We start from the raw sequence: 21,367 nt of genomic DNA, 5'->3' as shown, positions 1-21,367 counted from the left end.
ACATAGTAGTACAGTGTTTGGGGGACTGAGCCTGTGTGACCATCTCCTCAGTGAGGGACCCCAGCACCAGGCATAGTACATAGTAGTACAGTGTCTGACTGGCTGTGAGTGTGAGACTGAATGACTGAGCCTGGGGACACACAGGCGGCCTCTGATTGGCTGCCAATGACATCAGCTGCCGTGTTACATTCATACTGTACTGTGAGATGACCCACCAGTTAGCCACGCCCCTCGGAACCCCAGCCTATCCGGCCGCGCTGAGAGTCCGCGACGCCACGCCCCCTCTGCTCTAGTCTTGTGTCAATCACCCGGAGGCACGCCCATTTGGAATCTTTCATTACTCCGTGCAGAAAGAAAGTAACAGCGCTGCAGATGAATGGATCCAGGTGAATGGGAGCTGGGCAGATGAATCAGTAGCTGGAGGAGGAGATCCAGGAGCTGGGGGGGACACTGCTCAGCACAGTAAGTGTCTGCAATGGGGAAACTGGGGGGGTGCTCTACCTGCCCAGAGCACCTGATGATCAGCACCACTGGGCATTTCAGAACTGCTGCATGTTACCTTCCCTCTCTGGATGCCCCAGACAGGGGGTGTGTGCTGTGTCTGTGGGGTGAGCATGCTGCTGCTGCTGCAATAGAGTGGGGTTGAGCAGCACCCTCCTGCATCCTGCCTGCACATTGCCCTCTCTTACCTGGCAGCCTCAGAGACTTGGGCATGGGGTGAGGGCAGGGCTTCACTTCTGGGTTCATGCAATATTATTAATTGTTATTTTTGTAACAAAGATATATAGCATCTGCATTGTTATCACCAGGAGCAGGGCTGCTGCTGCATTGGATGCGGATGTTGTCATGCTTACTTTTGACTGGGATCACTGGGAACATAACTGCTGCCTGGCTGGGATCACTGGGAACATAACTGGTGCCTGGCTGGCTGGCTGGGATAACATGAATCTTGTGTGCATGCTAATACATATACTCTAATGTGCCATACATAGAGGGTTCATGGTCAGGGTGCCATAAGGGAGGTAATGTAATGTATACAGTGTGGAGGCACAGGGCTGGCAGTGACTTCAGGGTACAGACTGATGCCTGTTTGGATGTCTGCGGATCCTAACTTTCAGTAAATAATATGCACACATTTCCCATCTGTATAATAGACGGTTGCTCCTCCTTAGTACATTTAGGGTTACTGGGAAAAGTCTTCCTCTGGTGGGTGCAGCTTAGCAGAACAACACTGCAGACCTAGACACACAGCTCATTACTGGCTAATATTTAACAGGTCAGTATGAATGTATGTAGCTGGCGAGGGGGTGAGGATTTATCATGGGTTAGCCGTACTCCAGACCTGGTCGCTGGGCTGTATGTTCACGTCCACCGACGATATTTTTAGCAGCTTTGTATCCTCACCATAAAAATCCTCATGACATTTCTTATCGCCAGGCGTGTGTAAGGGACATTAACCGTGCATAACACCGTCTCTTTGCTGTAACAGAACTTTTACCATGAAATAATATTATTTATCTGACGTGGGATAAGGTCGTACAGGCTTTGCAGACCTTCATCGCAGACATATTTATTACAGTCCTTGGTAGAGTGATTGGGGAGTTCTCGCTCTGATGTGTCCCTTCTGCTCTACAGCTCATTGAACTTGGATTGGCAGTGCCGGGAGATTCCTCATGCCTCCGTCTCCTCTAGACGACAGGGTTATTGTGGCACTATCCAGACCCGTGAGACCACAAGAGCTTACCCTCTGCATAGACTCTACCTACCCTGACTCAGCCTCAGTGAGTGGCAGCTGTAAGTCCCTACTCAGCGCAAGTGTAGCGTCCCTAACCGCGACTAATCTGACGTATATGCCCTCTTCCAACAGCTCGACTCGCTCTCTGGGTTGCGGATGTAGTGGTGGAAGTTGTTGCAGTGTGGCCGCCTATGAAAAGGACAGTCAGATCCAGGCCATCAGCAGCACCACCATAACCAGCAGCGTTGCCGGACCCTCCACCTCTTGCCCCCCCAACCAAATGGTCAACAGCAATGAGAACAGTGGCACGTTGAGTCCATCTGGCGGCATTAGCAGCCCAGTGTCTAGTAACGCCAAACAGTTTGCCAACATAAAGATCATCTATCCCAATGATTTGGCCAAAAAGATAGCAAAATGCAGCAAGACCCACCTCCCGAACCAGGGGCCTGTGATCATTGACTGCAGACCCTTCATGGAGTACAACAAAAGCCATATCCAGGGGGCAGTTCATATTAATTGCTCTGATAAGATCAGCAGGAGGAGGCTACAGCAGGGAAAAATAACGGTGCTGGATTTAATATCATGCAGGGAAGGCAAAGACTCCTTCAAGAGGATCTTTTCCAAAGAGATAATCGTTTACGATGACAATACCAATGAACCGAGCCGGGTGATCCCCTCCCAGCCGCTCCATACGGTTTTGGAGTCACTGAGAAGGGAAGGAAAGGAACCTTTGGTGCTGAAAGGTAAACGTATGGAGCAATACAAGTTCTGGTGTCTGCACTTAGTATTGACGCACGCATAGGTCACTTTAACCCCTTTGCTGGCAGTTTATTAGTTAACTACAGTGTGTTTAATGTTTGTTTGCAAAAGCCCCTGCATGCAAAAATAAATAAATAAATGTATGTGCACCTCTGGCATTGCAACATGGTTTGTTCCAGGTGCAAAGTTACTTGATTTTGTTTTTTGCTTTGCTCCTAAGACCATAAGAGGTATATATAATGTAATATATATAGGACATCATTCACAGGATATGTCCAGTGTGTGACAAAGTATAGGATGAAAATAAACGTAATCGTCTTTGTTGAATCAGTTTATATCCTCCTGGAATGTTATAAACACTTGTGTTAAAAACATTTGGATAACTTATTATAAATGATAATAGATGTAATCGTGTATAGAGCAGGACCCCGTATACACCAACCAGACTCTCATTTATTGGTTTATCTTGCTCTAGACCAGCCAATGGTAAGTGCTGGCTGGTGGTTACAGGTCAGTGCACCCTGCGGGTTTGCAGTACTGTTGTTATAGGTGTTATATGTGTCACATGCTGTATGTATTACAGCTGGGTAATTCTGAGGTGTTTTGTTTGGACTTATTTAATGAAAATGTGCAAAAATAAAATGGAGTGCTGTAATCTGTAGCAGCCAATTAGATGTCATCTTTTATAAGTCTGACTAGACTAGAAAGCTAAAAGCTGATATCTGATTGGTTGATATGGGTTTTTGCACTCTTTTGCTCTTTGTAATCAAATACAACCCATTGTTTGGTGTCTGGGCAGTTTGTTCATGACCATTTGGCCTCTGGAGGCGTTGTTGTTGTTTGTGCATTGTAGATGATTTAACTTTTGCAAAGTAACTAATTATTATTATCCTTTATTTATATGGCGCCACAAGGGTTCCACTGCGTCTTACATAGTACATAAACAAACAAGAAAACATCAACTTACAGTGCAAAACAATGCAGGACAAGGATATGGTTTATATGTGGGATCTCCTGTTTATATCAGTATATGGAATCATGTATACAAATAATATTCTCCACACAGAAAGACTCCTGTCCAAATGTATTACTTACTGTTTACTGAAAAGAATCCGCCCCTGTAAGCAAAGTTTTTGTTCTCTATTTGTAGGGATTTATCAAGGTCAGTGATCTAATGCAATATTTTATTTTTTAGTTTGTATTTCCTGTTAAATTTGTACCCACACTCATCAATATATTGTGTTGGTAATATATCGGATTCTGCATAGTGCATTATTGAACGGTCTATATATTACCTGTATCTACAGAAATCATTGGGCAGGCTATGAAATAATAAGCATTTTCCTTGGTTTGATTTTATCAGGCAGCTAATAATGATTTATAGTTCTACATGGTTTGCCCAGAGTAATGTGTCTGCCATGGCAACCACAGTCATATGGCACATGATATAGAGAGCAGAGAGGTGTTGGAACACCCCTCTGTGCTCACTCTGCTTATCCCCCTCTAATCATACAGCCACAGAGGCTTCCTGCTCTGTACATAACACTGGGAAGGACGGAGACTGCGGCAGTGGAAGCTACGTAGCCTGACCCTAGATCATGTGACCTTCACGTGAACGAGTTTGATGTGTGTGTGTTTGACTGGCAGCCATATTTGTCTTTCCTGGCCGGGTAAGTGCGCTATGCGCACGCGCTGACCTCACCTGCACATACCCATCACGTAACAAGCAAGTGTACAACCACGTCCTCTTTTCAGAAAAAGAAAACACATAAGGGGCTATTTATTATAGAATATTTGTGGGATACACACTGGTACCCCCAAATATTAAATATCCCCTGAATGTATCTAGCGGGCGATATCTGCTGTGATCTATGTTTTCAAACCCGGAACCATCCCCCTTAAGTGTCTATGAGGGTTTCTTAATTGACGAATTTCCAAGCGTGGCCGCCGTTAGCTAATGCCATTTTTAGATAGCGTTAGCGAATGTAGTCTATAGGCTACGCTCTGCAAAACTTCCCGGCACTCTCTGCTCGCACATGCGTGGTCAGCAAACCACACATGCATTGTAGCGTGGCTTGCCCGGAAACTGAATGTAGAGTGATTGCATTACTTTCATACATTCAGGTGACAGAGCCCCTGCATGTATATTTAATACATCCCGGCGGTATATAATTTATTTCCACAATAAGAAATTATAATTATTAGGTCTCAAACCCAATAATTAATAAATGGGCACCATAGCACCATTGCTGCAATAGGTATATATTGTATATATAAACACACACATATATATATATATATATATATATATATATATATATAGATTGAACTCATGTATACTAGTTCAACTTAGGGGTGCTTATCCTCAAAGATATGTCTGCAAATGCATCTGCCTTTAGAATTTCAAGCATGGCACAGCAACTTGGCAGTGAAATGGTTAAAGCCAGAGTCTGCCCGGTGCCCGGCACTAATACGTGTCATTTCTGCTCCATTTGGGATTTTCTCCTTCCAGAGATCTGGCAAGATGTCATTTTTTTCGAGCAAATGCCACCTCAGGTGCCCTCAGCGGTCAGAAATAGCTGTCCTTCCGCACAGGGTCAACGCTGCACGCTTTGATGCCCGCTGAGAGCGACTGAAGGCAAAAGCCAAAAGTCACAGTCGGTAATTGTACAAAGCGTTCAAAATGTACCATTACTCAGACACTTATAGATGACGGGGTCCAGGGGTCAGACTGAAATGAGATTTCGCTATACGCTCCGCTTCTGTGTACCACGCCGGACGCCATTGTTTATGTAGCAGATTTTAATTTTCCTCCAGTAAAAAAAAAAACATTTGAAATCGTGTCAGTGCTAAAGTTTGTTTAATAATAATCCGTTTTTACAGCTGCACAATAACTTTTTAGTGGTTGTGAACTTTATTGGACGCTGAGGCCTCGGAGGCTAAATATAACAGCGTCTGCTTTAGTTTCAGAGAGCGAGTCAGTCCAATTTAGTGACACAGGGACAAGGGCTTGACAGTGTCTTGCCATAGTCGGTGCTGTCATATCCTCCACTGAAGCTTGCAAAGAAAAATAAGTTACACAGTAATCTCTAGTGAAAGCTGTTTCTAAACCAAACACTGCTAATTATATGTATAGCATACTATAGAGATGGCACCTCGACCTTACACAGACACACGCCTTTCATTTTCTATAACTAGCAAATAGAAAAGATCTACATTTGTAGTAGAATGATTATTAAAAAAAATGTAAAATATATATAAATAAATTATTATTTCTTCAAAAATAAATTGTGGAAAAGTCACAGATATTCTTGTAGAGCATTTCCCCTATACATCAGCTTGTGAGGTCAGCCGCCATCTCTATCAGCGCGTATCTGCAGCATGCCCGTCCTGGGTGCAAAGGGTATTTTGGAAATTGCCGGAACTTTGTGTAAGCTTGGCTCTAAATAAACCGCTATTTTTTCCATACGCCCATGGCAAGCTTACGCTAGGGGCCTGATTCAGACCCGCTCGCGAGCGCATAGCGCTCACAAGTGGGTCGATGGTGGCCCAGTGCGCACGTGTGACGTGCGCGAGCCCCAGAGCGAGTGACACCTTCACTCGCTCCGGAGCTGGCAGCAAAACGGGGCGGCTGTTGATGTTGATCGACAGCTCGCCCCGTTTTGTAGGCGGGTAGGGGGGGTGGCTGGACAAACGGAGGCGTTCCCGAAGGAACGCCTGCCGTTTGTGGGTGGCCCTGCTGACATCACTCGTGATGTCAGTAGTGGACTTCCTGCTCTATTAGAGCTGGAAGTCCACTTGGCATTACGAGTGCTGAGACCCTACAACAAGGGTCTCCTCTCAATGCCGATGGTTGCGATAATCGCGACCATCGCCAGGCTGCTCGCACAAGCTGTGTGAGCAGCCTGGAGGCTGGAAATTTTTTAATAAAAAGGGACGCCCTGATTCAGAGCGAGCGCACACAAATAACGTGCGCCTCTGAATCAGGCCCTAAGGACCTCATTCAGAGGCGGTCGCACGGAGCGATTGGACGTAGCGAGCAATGTTTTTTTCAACTGCGCATGTGTGTACCTGGCAGTGCGCATGCGCAAGCCTGTCTTCCCGACCGCAATCCTCTTGCTCGCTAGTCTCTACGAGGTCGTAGCTGTGATTGACATTTCGTGCCGTTTGTGGGTGGTTACAGGGGAAGGTGCTTGTGAACAGGGGTGTGGTGGTGCGGACGCAGACGTGGTTGACATTAAAAGGGGTGTTTTAAGGGCGTGCATATATTACTGAGTGAGTCATCACACGCATCATCTCGTTGCAATAACGACGCTACTGCTCGCAGTGCTAAGGGCAGCCCAGGGTCTACCTTAAGCATTGCGAGTGCTGGCGATGGTTACTGCCTCAACCAATGTTTGTAGGCAATTAACAATGTAACAGGTGTTAATCGTGCTGACGTAGGTTGCCGCCTGCGACCGACTCTGAATTAGGCCGTAGAGATAGCAGGTGTGCTTTCATTGTTGTGGGTGTTTCTGCGCTTACGATGTGCTTTGCAATTGAGCGCTCGTTTTGCATATTCTCGGTCACTTTGGGTGCGACCGATCGCTCCCGAGCGACCGCCTCTGAATGAGGTCCTAAGTCTCTGTTGTCACCCATGTGGCTGTCTGGCTGATGCGCAAAGATGCGATTGTCCACCTTGAGGCACAAGCGCAGTGTGAGAAATTGCGCTGAATTAGGCCCAATGTGCCTAAGTACAGTGTTTACAAATGAAGCCTGCCGTAAATTTGCAGTGAATTACGTCATCATGCCCACGCCCCGCCCACTTCGAGGGAATTAGGCAGGATCCGGGACATTCCGAGAGAATAGTCACGTATGAAATTGTTTGTACCATAAAGTCCACTCCCCGTACTATTGTTGTGCAGTCAGCAAATGGACGTTCACCATGGCGATTTTCATAATGTCGTCAGCTATAGTGTCAAAATGGTAAAAAATTGTCGACATATAACTTGTCGACATAGTGAAAATATCAGCGTTAGGTGGCTTAGGGATACCTTACAAAAGTGCTGTTGGAAGTTCACAACATTTATATAATATTGTAATATATTATAAAATCTGGTTCACCACATAAAATAAAATGAAAACGCTTTGATGCCACGATCCGCTGAAATATCTGTGGTAACCCGGTGGCTGTGTAACAACAGCGCAGTGCTGCGGCTGCTAAGCTGGGTTCCTGCTAAGCGAATTTCCGCTGTAACCGCGTTTCCACGCCGCAAACAGCACCGCAACTCGCCCTTCCTAGCGGGTCAATCGCGCCCCAGACTCGTGGAGTTTTGTATGCCCTATGTGGCTGTGAACAAAAATCCACGAGCTCGGCGGTACCATAAGTGTCACTACGCTTGCTCGTAGATGCGAGTAATTGAATTGACCCCGTTCATTTATTTATCTATAGGAAAATTTGGCTTTAAAGTATCTCAGGTGGATACAAAGTTGCACGCTGTAGAAAAGCATCAGGCAGCTCGGATTGTAAAATGTCACTTCTGGCTTCTAAATACCATGAGGGCACTTTATCAATCATTTAGATTTACATATAGAGGGGAAACTTTGCTGGCGTGAAAGGTTTGTCTGGTTCTTACTGAAGTTTCTTCTCCTCTGAGCTAAATGCCAGAAAAATGTTTTCAGAACGAATACAGTATTGTTTCATACCCCTTTCACATCGCAATTGCCGGGTTGCACCCGGAATTTGTAAACACTTCGATCTCTTTGCGACCCGGCTGAAACCCCTTTCAGACAGGCGGCCCGACCTGGCAATAATGCCGGGTCGATGACGTCATCGCCATCGCTGCTGAGCTGGCACTTGGAGATGATCTCACTGGCTTTTCCTATGCAGTGAACTGGACCCGGGTCGCCTCGATGCTTGTTACCCGTTCACACTGCACTGCGAACCCTGCTGGTTACCCAGGTTGAAATGCTGGGTCGCTCGACCCGGGGCCCTTTCACACTACACTGTAACCCGGGTTGCTGCGCGTTCATGTGAAATAACCTAGGTTATTTTCTGGCAGTGTGAAAGGGGCATTAGTGATCCTCCTACAAATTATTATGTCCTTTTTAAAATCTCTCTTCATGTCTTGTGATGGCAGAGAGGGGAGGAGACGGGTTTTTTTTTTTATGACACAGAGCAGACAGAGCTCAGAGGGATGTACCAAAGCCTCCCTGCTCACTATGGGTCTTATTTATTACAATCCCCATCTCATATGCGGGTGTGAATTGATAAATTCAGCCAGGATTCGTAATGCGATATATGAATATATTGCAAGGAGCTTGCAGGAAAGCTTTGTCCTCATGAGCACTCTCCGAAAACTTCTCAGGGTATTTATCACAAAAAAATACTTGTGGGGATTGACGATCTGGTGAAATACTTGTATTTGGAAATTTAGATGTACGTGTTTGCTACTATAAAAGTTGTGTTTTTATGCAGTATGTTACCATTGTGCGCCCCCTTATATGCTCATACGCGTAATGGAAAGAGGCGCCAGTGTTCCCTATGAACAGATGACAGAGGACGAAGACTGGGAGGGCATACTGTGACTTAGGGGTCTATTTACTAAGCCTTAGATGGAGATAAGGTACCAGCCAATCAGCTCCTAACTGCCATGTCACAGGCTGTGTTTGAAAAATGACAGTTAGGAGCTGATTCGCTGGTACGTTCTAGGCAGGTATCCACTACTAGATATACAAACGAGAGCAGGATTACGACGTTGCAATCGTGCTAGCGTTTGTATAGCTACTGATGTGCCTACATGGAACGTTCACTCGTTCAGTCCAGGCACATCCCTCATCCCCGCACATGCTGAACCTGACGGGATTGTCAGGTTGACCAGCATGTACGGGCGATTTCGTATGTCGGAAGCGACCAGTGTGCACGCGCATCACTGGTTGCTTTCGACCAAAACATGCCCGACGTCGTTATCATGCAATCGCTTGCTAAAATCCACTAGTGGATACCCCCCTTATCTCTATCAGCTTTCTCTCTATCTAAGGCTTAGTAAATAGACTCCTTATTGCTGCATGACTTGTAGTACCACAGCAGCTGTCATGCCACAAGTTGCCTATGTCTGGTTTCTGCCTTAGCCTGGTGTCTGCACATGGTGACATTTGTAGTTCAGTGACTGGCCATTTTCGTAGTTTATGGCCAGTGCAGTAACCAGGGGTGGGCGAGCGTTGTTGCCTCTCAAGGCTCCGGGCCTGGTGGGCAGCACGGTCACCGCCTTGTGGGCTCTCACCTTCGTCCTGGTCCCGGCGCCCCTGCCCTCATGACATCACAGGTTCAGACGCAAGGCTGTCACAGGGCGGGTTTTCACTCTGCGGCTGCCCGGTTTAGGACCGATTAAGGCTGTGCACCATGTTTGGAATGATTTCTCCCTCTGCAGGAGATGGATGGTCTGCCTGTATCCCCCTCCCCCCCCCCCCCCCCCGCGGTCAGAGTGTGCATAAGGACAGAGCACCTCTTCGTATATACAGTATACGTTCCAAGCTGTAACCACTGCCTGTAAAAGATCAACAGAATCTCTCCCTCGCTCTCTCTGGAAGCCAGACCGAGTTTCCGTCCTGCCCTAAACTTGACCCGGAGACTTATGTTCAAACAAAGCAAGGTATACCTTCTCCAGCATGGGGTACAGTCTGCGTGCTTCTGGGAAGCTGCGCGCCCGCCTGCTTTATTTTTGGGTGATGTATTTTTGCTCTCTTGCAATTCAGTCATAATTTATTGCTGAGACAACTGATCCCCCTGTTTTCGTGTTGATAAACACTGGTTGCTAGCCTGCCAGTCCAAGTTTAAACCCCCCATCCCCCACCTGTTTCCACACGCTCCATGTTTGGTCCTGCTTCTCAGACAGGCAGCTCGGCAGCGTTTCCGTACGTCAGGATCACAGAGGAGGGAGAGTGATCAGAGATTGCCCAAACCACCGGGGTGAAATGACTGCTCCAGTTCATGGCACTGCCGCAGTGACGTTCTGGGCACACACACATTATGTTTTGCAGGTTATTTACGCAGTTTGTGGTGTTAGGTGTAACATGGGATATTATAGGTGAAGTGGCTGCTGTTGTCGGCAGCTCTCAGAGCTGATTGGCTGATTTTCAGGCATTATTCCCAGCGTGGCGCACGGCAATCGAGGCCGCCAGTCAGCTTTAGAGAGGCAGATTCAATTAGCGGCGAAATTCGTCAGAACCATTGAGGTACTAGCAAACCGTCGCTACCGTTATAACCCGAATTGTACGCAACTGAGGGTTTATGTACTAAGCCTTGGAGAGAGATAACGTGGACGGAGATAACGTACCAACCAGCTCTTAGCTGTCATACTACAGCCTGTGTTTGAAAAATGACAGTTAGGAGCTGATTGTTTGGTACTTTGGAGCTCATTCAGACCCGCTCGCTAGATGCGTTCGCTTGCCCCATTCGTATGCAAATTCGGCTAAGCAACGGCAAGGCAGGCGTTTGCACAAGGCATAAGCATGCCCACCATGTCTTGGCGTACGATCACCCTGTGTATGCAGACGCCCACCAGCCTGTCTTAAGACGCCAACTTGCGCACATCATCTCCAGGAAGTGTATGCAACCATCGGCACATCGGGTACCATCGGAAGCGAACGCAGCGCTTGTGGTTGACTATACCCTACTGCAAGCACTGCGATCACTTCAGTGTAAAATTCAGCCAGGTGACGTGTACTATGACTCTGCGTCTTAATTATGCACGCCTCTGAAACGGTGTTAAGACGCTCGGGCACGCCTGCGTTCGCACCTCCACTCCCCCGTTTCTAGCGGCCGGTCCCTGTCACCACCCACAAACGGCCTCTCCTGTCACTCACTCTGCTAGGCTGTCAATGCGCAGCGAGCTTACGCTTCCCAATCTCTGCGATTTGTACACATGTGGACAATGCGAACCATCGGCAGCTACGAGCGAACGCTTCCTAGCGAGAGGGTCTGAATCAGGTCCTATATCTCCTTCCACTTTATCTCTCTCCAACTGATCCTGTAATTGGCAGCAGTGGCTTAAATGCCCTCAGTCCCTGCTGATGGTGAAAGGTGAATCAGTGGCAGCTTTATTATTCCTGAGAAGATAGACGGCAGAACACCAAGAGCGAGGAAATCTCGCTCTCTCTCCATGGTTCTCTATCTGCTCTTCCCCGGCTGGTATGGGCGCTTCCCAACATTTCTCCAGGCTGAATTGGGACAATCTAAGTAACAGAAACCACGTTTGCGCAGACTTCGGCCGGCATTAGCCATTGGGACTCTGCCTCTTTCATTGGCCTCCCATCGATGGGAAAACTAGTTAACATCGCCATCAGAACATCGATGGTCGATGGTCAGCTCTAACATACACACAGACACACATACTTCCCAGAAGCCCCACTCTTTTTCATGGTTCTTAAATCAGGACCACCCCCACTGGAATCGGGACATTTGGGGGGATCGGTATGAAATACCACCGGGCCTATGGGCCTGATTCAGACCCGGTCGCTAGTTGCGGCCACTCGCTTTCAGAAAAGGGGCCGTCTATGCAAAACATGTCCTCGCTCTTGGCGGTGTAAGGACGCCTCTATGTCTTAGAGGGCGAGGGCTTATTGCGCTCGCAAGTGTTTCAAGACATCCCCTTGCTGCTCGCAACGCACGTCATCTCCGGGAAATGTAATATTAATCGGGAGCCATCGGGGCTGCTCGCAACGCTTGAGGTAGACCTTACTTCCCGCTAGCACTGCGAGCAGTACAGGGTAAAAACAACCAAGTCACATGTTCAATGACGCTACTTTGTTAATTATGCACTCCCATTAAACACGCTGGCGTTCGCAGCACCACTCCCCCGTTCACAAGCACCTTCCTCTGTTACCACCCACAAACGGCGCTATCTGTCACTCAATGTAGCGCTCACTCATTGTTTTCTGAGCGTACAAATTCACATTGCGCAGACTGGTTGACGCATGCATATTTAGAACCGTACACATGCGCAGATGGAAATACATCGCTCAGAGCGAGCGAGCGGACGCTTGCGTCCGGGTCTGAATCAGGCCCTATGTCCGGCAGTTCAAATCCCGATCCCAGAAGACTGGCAGCAGTGAAGATCCCGACAGCTCCAAAGGTAAGTATCTACTATCCCTACTCCCCCCCATAAACTCTAACCCTCCTTTAGGCGTGCCCTAACCCTAACCTCCCCCCCTAGTGCCTAACCCTAACCCCCCTCTAAGTGCCTAAACCTAACCCTCGGGGGGGGGGTAGGGTGCCTACCCCTAAGTCCCCCTGGGAGCCCTAAAACCTAACCCTCCCCCCCTTCCTGCGGCTGTCTGCCTTCGGCTTACCGGTTTGCCGGGCCTCGGTCTCCCGGCGTAGGTCTAATGACAGGCGTTGGGATTTCGACGCCTGTCATTAGTATCTTGCCGGGATTTGACAGTTGGGAAGCCCGTGGTCGGCATTTCGACCGTCGGCTTGCTGACTGCATCCCCATTTGGGGGGTACAAATCTGCATCCTCTGTATGGGCATCCTGCCCAGCATTATGGCAAGTTACCCCACACAAAGCTCAAGGCTATATATCAGTAATAATTGGAATACTTACGGCGGCCGTAGTGACAGATAGGCAGATCTACTGTATATACCTGTACACTGCTTCCTTGTAGCATCAGCACCGTACCCTACCGATGCGGAATAGCATGCACGTGTTGTGTACTATACGCCGAGCCATCATAGCGACAGTGACGAGAGACGGCCGTGGGATTCTTTTCCTTTCCTTTGCTGAAAGTGTGAATGAATTATTGATTATTCCCTGCTGATAACATCCTGTGGAACGCCGTATACGCCTTTGTTGTGCCATACAATACATCTGGAGAACAGCCAGTAATCTGCGACTCGTAGTACCAGCGCTGTCATTTTACATTTCTGCGCCCTCCCCCCATGCAAATTGTTCATTGGGGTCCCTGAGAGACTTTCTTTGATGAGAGTACTGAGAAATTACCCTTCCCGTGAGACCCTTCATCTCCAGTGGGCCCACCATATGTCGCCCTCTGTCTGCGCCCGGGGCCCCTCCACTGCAGGACTGCCAGTGTGGGTCAGATAATCTAGCAGTGGGGATAGGAGCAGCCAGCGGACGTCATATACTGGGAGATGGAGAATCTGCAGGAAAGGTAAGTGCTCATTGCTGGTGTACCTGGTAGCTAGATATCGGAAGTAGGATACGGGTCACAGAGGCCTTTGAGTCTATTTTGCACATATAACAGCTGAAGAAAAAAAAGGGCTTCCTTGCCATTCCTATTCTGTATCAACGAGGAGTATATGGTGGCACAGAGCATCATACAGCAGCATGTGCCATCATGGCACAAAGGGCCTGATTCAGACCCGCTCGCAAGTGCGCAGCGCTCGCAAGCGGGTCGATGGTGGTCCGGTGCACACGTGCGGCGCGTGCGCAAGCCCGGTAGCAAGTGAGAACAACTTAACGGGGCGGCTGTCGATGTTCATCGACAGCTCGCCCCGTTTCGTAGGCGGGTGGGGGTGGGGGGGTGGCTGCACAAATGGAGGCGTTCCCAAAGGAACGCCTGCCGTTTGTGGGCGGCCCTACTGACATCACTCGTGATGTCAGTAGTGGACTTCCTGCTCCGGCATTCCGGCATTGCGAGTGCTGAGACCCTCCCTTAGGGTCTCCTCGCAATGACGATGGTCGCGATAATCGCGACCATCTCCAGCACGCTCGCTAAGCTGTGGGTGCCCACCCACAGCTTAGCGAGCGGGCAGGAGAAAAGCAAAAAACCCCACCCTGATTCAGAGCGAGCGCTCGCAAACAGCGAGCGCCTCTGAATCAGGCCCAAAGTGCAAAGTGTGGCAGCGCTGTGGATGTTAATCATTATAAGTCAGGGGAAGGCAATGTATGGTACTCCAGCAGCTGTGGAACTGCAAATCCCAGCAGGCACTGCCACAGTTCTGCAGTTAAGGCATTCTGAAACTGTGGCAGGGCATGCTGGGATATGTAGTTCCTCAACAGCGGGAGTGCAACACCTGCTATAAATTATATAGATTTTTTTCCATTGATGGCATGTGGAGCCTGATTCAGATTAGTACGTAAATCCGATGGTTTGCGTACTACTCTGATGTCAGGAGATCGGCGCATGCGCAGGATCTGTACGACACTTGCGCCAGATCCTGTTTGGGGATCGGGAAGCGGGCAGGGCTTGCCAGCGTTCTGAGATGAGCCTCTGATTAATCTGAGGGCGATGGTTGATATTCTCGCAAGTTATCCGATGGCTACGTCCTCAGATGCAGCTGCGGATCACTCAAGTGTGCGAGCTGTCGATTTACACCTGACGCCTTCTGCAGCATTAGCGTAATCCTTCACATCGCCTGAATCAGGACCTAAATACCTGCTCTGGGTGGCCCCATTAGAAGGACCCCTGTCCCGTATGCCCCCCATTCATCTGGCTGTGCCTTCCAATATTCTTGAGATGGTAACCCGCAGCATTTTATCTGGCTCCAGCTAATATTAGCATACAGGTAATCTAGATGATATTTCCTCCTCCTTTCAGTAAGAAAACACTGTGGTAAATGTGAGGGTGTAATGACTGCACCAGAGATTAGCGCAGTTGACTGTGAAGCTATTGATAAGATATTGATAAATCAGTCCGTAGACCCAGTTACGCCATTAGCACTATTAGGTACGATTACAAAATGACTAAACACAATTTAATCATTCTCCCTCTTTTCCTAGTGCACAGGTCATTATTCACCGTACGGAGCAGCAGGATAACCCTCTATTAGCACTTAGTTCATTTCCATTCACCTTAATGGATATTGATGTGCTGTTCTCTCTGCATTTAACCCTCATCCTTCTTTAATGTGCTATAGAGTAGATATGGGCTGACACAAGGTTACTCTAAATTATGTGTGAGTTATAACTAGAAATCTGCACAGACCAGGGTGTTTTGGTTTTAGTTCTAAATCATCGTCGTGTTTTGGTTTTGGTTCTAAGTCATGGTCGTGTTTGGTTTTGGTTCTAAATCATCGTCGTGTTTAGTTTTTGTTCTAAATCATCATCGTGTTCTGGTTTTAGTTCTAAATCATCGTCGTGTTTTGGTTTTAGTTCTAAATCATCGTCGTGTTTTGGTTTTAGTTCTAAATCATCGTCGTGTTTTGGTTCTAAATCATCATCGTGTTTTGGTTTTATTTCTAAATCATCGTCGTGTTTTGGTTTTAGTTCTAAATCATCATTGTGTTTTGGTTCTAAATCATCATCGTGTTTTGGTTTTATTTCTAAATCATCGTCGTGTTTTGGTTTTAGTTCTAAATCATCATTGTGTTTTGGTTTTGGTTCTAAATCATCATCGTGTTTTGGTTTTAGTTCTAAATCATCGTCGTGTTTTGGTTTTAGTTCTAAATCATCGTCGTGTTTTGGTTTTATTTCTAAATCATCATTGTGTTTTGGTTCTAAATCATCATCGTGTTTTGGTTTTATTTCTAAATCATCGTCGTGTTTTGGTTTTAGTTCTAAATCATCGTCGTGTTTTGGTTTTAGTTCTAAATCATCGTCGTGTTTTGGTTTTATTTCTAAATCATCATTGTGTTTTGGTTCTAAATCATCATCGTGTTTTGGTTTTATTTCTAAATCATCGTCGTGTTTTGGTTTTAGTTCTAAATCATCGTCGTGTTTTGGTTTTAGTTCTAAATCATCATTGTGTTTTGGTTTTGGTTCTAAATCATCATCGTGTTTTGGTTTTAGTTCTAAATCATCGTCGTGTTTTGGTTTTAGTTCTAAATCATCATCGTGTTTTGGTTCTAAATCATGGGCGTGTTTTGGTTTTAGTTCTAAATCATCGTCGTGTTTTGGTTTTAGTTCAAAATCATCGTCATGTTTTGGTTTTTGGTCTTAATCATCGTCGTGTTTTGGTTTTAGGTCTAAATCATTGTCGTATTTTGGTTTTAGCAAAACCACCCTCAAGTGTATTGGTTGCATTTCGGTTTTCTTAAAAAATTACTAAAAACAGCTAAAATCATGTAACTTAGAGCTGTTTTTGTTCCTATAATATTATTAACATCAATATCTTTCATTTCCAGTCAATTATGACCACCTTACAGCACCTGAAATCACGAGGGAGGGACTTAAATGCAACCCAAAACGCACAAGTCCCGTTTTTAAGATCCAAGTTCCGAACTTGGCGAGGAGTCCCGAGTCGAAACTCTGTTCTATTAGGAACCTGAAAGTGATCTGTGCCGGGACTCGGTTCTACTTGGAACCCCCAAAGTTCGGGTGTGTTTGGTTTTTACCTAACCGATCCGTTCATCTCTAGTTATAACTTCAGTGTATGTATGTGTGGGTTATAGAGGCTATGATGTGTACGTGCGGCACAGAGCCCAGTTCCTGTATTACAAATGGTTATGTATATGTTTTTGATAGAGCGTAGTTCCTGCATAACAGGAAATGATGTATATTTGTGGGATATATCTCAGTTCCTGTATCATAAAATGTTATCTTGTCTATGTGTGTAATAGAGCACAGTTCCAATATTATAAACTTTCTGTCGTCAGATGATAGATGTGACCCATAAACTTATACTAAACTTAACTCAAATAAACACACGAGACCAAGTTATGCCGTTGAAAAAATAAGTGGTCAGCTTTATTTAGTTACAATGGTAGGTATGGCGGCAGAAGAAAGTACGGCAAACAACCAGCGTCCACTTGTCTTATGGCAAAAGGATATCACAACTCACGAGGGCCAACTATCCCAGACAAGGGTAGGTGTGATCTTAAAACTTGCAAGGGCCAACTATCCCTTTCAGAGCAAGTGATGCGGCCTCTGACACCCATGCCAATGCACCATTCATCCTGCTCGGTCGAGAGGTGCCGCTGACCCCAATAGGGTGAAATCAGCCTAACCAGTGCATTGAAGGGGTGCGCACCGCTATTACTGCTGCAAGATGGACGCTTAAATATTGCCGGTCTTTCCCTGCTATGAAATAAAGCCGACACAAGACACAAAAGGGGAGGGAGGGAGATCAAATTCAAAGAGGCAGATTTACAACAGAAGATTCCCCACACCCTCTCATATAACACGCCCCCTAACCTCTCATCTTATCACCACACCCTCTCATATAACACGCCCCCTAACCTCTCATCTTATCACCACACCCTCTCATATAACACGCCCCCTAACCCCTCATCCTATCACCACACCCTCTCACATAACACGCCCCCTAACCTCTCATCCTATCACCACACCCTCTCACATAACACACCCCCTAACCTCTCATCCTATCACCACACCCTCTCACATAACACACCCCCTAACCTCTCATCCTATCACCACACCCTCTCACATAACACACCCCCTAACCTCTCATCCTATCACCACACCCTCTCACATAACACACCCCCTAACCTCTCATCCTATCACCACACCCTCTCACATAACACGCCCCTAACCTCTCATCCTATCACCACACCCTCTCACATAACATGCCCCTAACCTCTCATCCTATCACCACACCCTCTCATATAACACGCCCCTAACCCCTCATCCTATCACTGCACCCTCTCACATAACACACCCCCTAACCTCTCATCCTATCACCACACCCTCTCACATAACACGCCCCCTAATGTCTCATCCTAACACCACACCCTCTCACATAACACACCCCCTAACCTCTCATCCTATCACCACACCCTCTCACATAACACACCCCCTAACCTCTCATCCTATCACCACACCCTCTCACATAACACACCCCCTAACCTCTCATCCTATCACCACACCCTCTCACATAACACACCCCCTAACCTCTCATCCTATCACCACACCCTCTCACATAACACGCCCCCTAACCTCTCATCCTATCACCACACCCTCTCACATAACACGCCCCCTAACCTCTCATTCTATCACTACAGCCTCTCACATAACATGCCCCCTAACCTCTTATCCTATCACTGCACCCTCTCACATAATACACCCCCTAACCTCTCATCCTATCACCACACCCTCTCACATAACACGCCCCCTAACCTCTTATCCTATCACTGCACCCTCTCACATAACACGCCCCCTAACCTCTCATCTTATCACCACACCTTCTCACATAACACACCCCCTAACCTCTCATCCTATCACCACACCCTCTCACATAACACGCCCCCTAACCTCTCATCCTATCACCACACCCTCTCACATAACACGCCCCCTAACCTCTCATCCTATCACTACACCCTCTCACATAACACACCCCCTAACCTCTCATCCTATCACCACATCCTCTCACATAACATGCCCCCTAACCTCTCATCCTATCACTGCACCCTCTCACATAACATGCCCCCTAACCTCTTATACTATCACTGCACCCTCTCACATAATACACCCCTAACCTCTCATCCTATCACCACACCCTCTCACATAACACACCCCCTAACCTCTCATCCTATCACCACACCCTCTCACATAACACGCCCCCTAACCTCTCATCCTATCACCACACCCTCTCACATAACACGCCCCCTAACCTCTCATCCTATCACCACACCCTCTCATATAACACGCCCCCTAACCTCTCATCTTATCACCACACCCTCTCATATAACACGCCCCCTAACCCCTCATCCTATCACCACACCCTCTCACATAACACGCCCCCTAACCTCTCATCCTATCACCACACCCTCTCACATAACACGCCCCCTAACCCATCATCCTATCACTACACCCTCTCACATAACACACCCCCTAACCTCTCATCCTATCACCACACCCTCTCACATAACACACCCCCTAACCTCTCATCCTATCACCACACCCTCTCACATAACACACCCCCTAACCTCTCATCCTATCACCACACCCTCTCACATAACACGCCCCTAACCTCTCATCCTATCACCACACCCTCTCACATAACATGCCCCTAACCTCTCATCCTATCACCACACCCTCTCATATAACACGCCCCCTAACCCCTCATCCTATCACCGCACCCTCTCACATAACACACCCCCTAACCTCTCATCCTATCACCACACCCTCTCACATAACACGCCCCCTAATGTCTCATTCTAACACCACACCCTCTCACATAACACACCCCCTAACCTCTCATCCTATCACCACACCCTCTCACATAACACACCCCCTAACCTCTCATCCTATCACCACACCCTCTCACATAACACACCCCCTAACCTCTCATCCTATCACCACACCCTCTCACATAACACACCCCCTAACCTCTCATCCTATCACCACACCCTCTCACATAACACGCCCCCTAACCTCTCATCCTATCACCACACCCTCTCACATAACACGCCCCCTAACCTCTCATTCTATCACTACAGCCTCTCACATAACACACCCTCTAACCTCTCATCCTATCACTACACCCTCTCACATAACACGCCCCCTAACCTCTCATCCTATCACTGCACCCTCTCACATAACACGCCCCCTAACCTCTCATCCTATCACTACACCCTCTCACATAACACACCCCCTAACCTCTCATCCTATCACCACTCACTCTCACATAACACCCCCCCAACCAGCTACACACCCAGTCTTCCCTCCCCTGCATGTCTATCTCTCCCCCCTCCTTTCTCTGCTCTGCCAGCTACACACCCAGTCTTCCCTCCCCTGCGTATATATCTCTCCCCCCTCCTTTCTCTGCTCTGCCAGTTACACACCCTGTCTTCCCGCCCCTGCGTGTCTATCTCTCCCCCCTCCTTTCTCTGCTCTGCCAGCTACACACCCAGTCTTCCCTCCCCTGCGTGTCTATCTCTCCCCCCTCCTTTCTCTGCTCTGCCAGCTACACACCCAGTCTTCCCTCCCCTGCATGTCTATCTCTCCCCCCTCCTTTCTCTGCTCTGCCAGCTACACACCCAGTCTTCCCTCCCCTGCGTGTCTATCTCTCCCCCCTCCTTTCTCTGCTCTGCCAGCTACACACCCAGTCTTCCCTCCCCTGCATGTCTGTCTCTCCCCCCTCCTTTCTCTGCTCTGCCAGCTACACACCCAGTCTTCCCGCCCCTGCGTGTCTATCTCTCCCCCCTCCTTTCTCTGCTCTGCCAGCTACACACCCAGTCTTCCCTCCCCTGCGTGTCTATCTCTCCCCCCTCCTTTCTCTGCTCTGCCAGCTACACACCCAGTCTTCCCGCCCCTGCATGTCTATCTCTCCCCCCTCCTTTCTCTGCTCTGCCAGCTACACACCCAGTCTTCCTGCCCCTGCGTATCTATCTCTCCCCCCTCCTTTCTCTGCTCTGCCAGCTACACTCCCAGTCTTCCCGCCCCTGTGTGTCTATCTCTCCTCCCTCCTTTCTCTGCTCTGCCAGCTACACACCCAGTCTTCCCTCCCCTGCGTATCTATCTCTCCTCCCTCCTTTCTCTGCTCTGCCACCTACACACCCAGTCTTCCCGCCCCTGCGTATCTATCTCTCCCCCCTCCTTTCTCTGCTCTGCCAGTTACACACCCAGTCTTCCCGCCCCTGCGTATCTATCTCTCCTCCCTCCTTTCTCTGCTCTGCCAGCTACACACCCAGTCTTCCCGCCCCTGCGTATCTATCTCTCCTCCCTCCTTTCTCTGCTCTGCCAGCTACACACCCAGTCTTCCGGCCCCTGCTTATCTATCTCTCCTCCCTCCTTTCTCTGCTCTGCCAGCTACACACCCAGTCTTCCCGCCCCTGTGTATCTATCTCTCCCCCTCCTTTCTCTGCTCTGCCAGTTACACACCACTAGTCTTCCCGCCCCTGCGTGTCTATCTCTCCCCCTCTTTTCTCTGCTCTGCCAGCTACACACCCAGTCTTCCGGCCCCTGCGTATCTATCTCTCCTCTCTCCTTTCTCTGCTCTGCCACCTACACACCCAGTCTTCCCGCCCCTGTGTA

At 48.1% G+C, this 21,367-nt stretch overlaps 1 protein-coding gene across 1 annotated transcript in view; it reads left to right on the top strand.

Annotated features, from left to right (window-relative positions):
- The first annotated feature begins 340 nt into the window (after window positions 1-340).
- DUSP10 (dual specificity phosphatase 10) overlaps window positions 341-21,367 on the top strand; it is a 60,939-nt gene continuing 39,912 nt past the window's right edge. Inside the window, exons 1-2 of the mRNA XM_088464105.1 lie at window positions 341-462; window positions 1,636-2,478. Of these exons, the coding sequence (XP_088320231.1) occupies window positions 1,674-2,478 (805 nt within the window). The 5' untranslated portion in view covers window positions 341-462; window positions 1,636-1,673. The remainder of the gene's footprint in view (window positions 463-1,635; window positions 2,479-21,367) is intronic.

The sequence above is a fragment of the Taudactylus pleione genome, unplaced genomic scaffold (genome assembly GCF_031769625.1).
Source record: "Taudactylus pleione unplaced genomic scaffold, aTauple2 ptg001579l, whole genome shotgun sequence".
In the NCBI taxonomy this organism is placed as follows: domain Eukaryota; kingdom Metazoa; phylum Chordata; class Amphibia; order Anura; family Myobatrachidae; genus Taudactylus; species Taudactylus pleione.
This window is presented reverse-complemented; position numbering and strand designations above follow the sequence as displayed.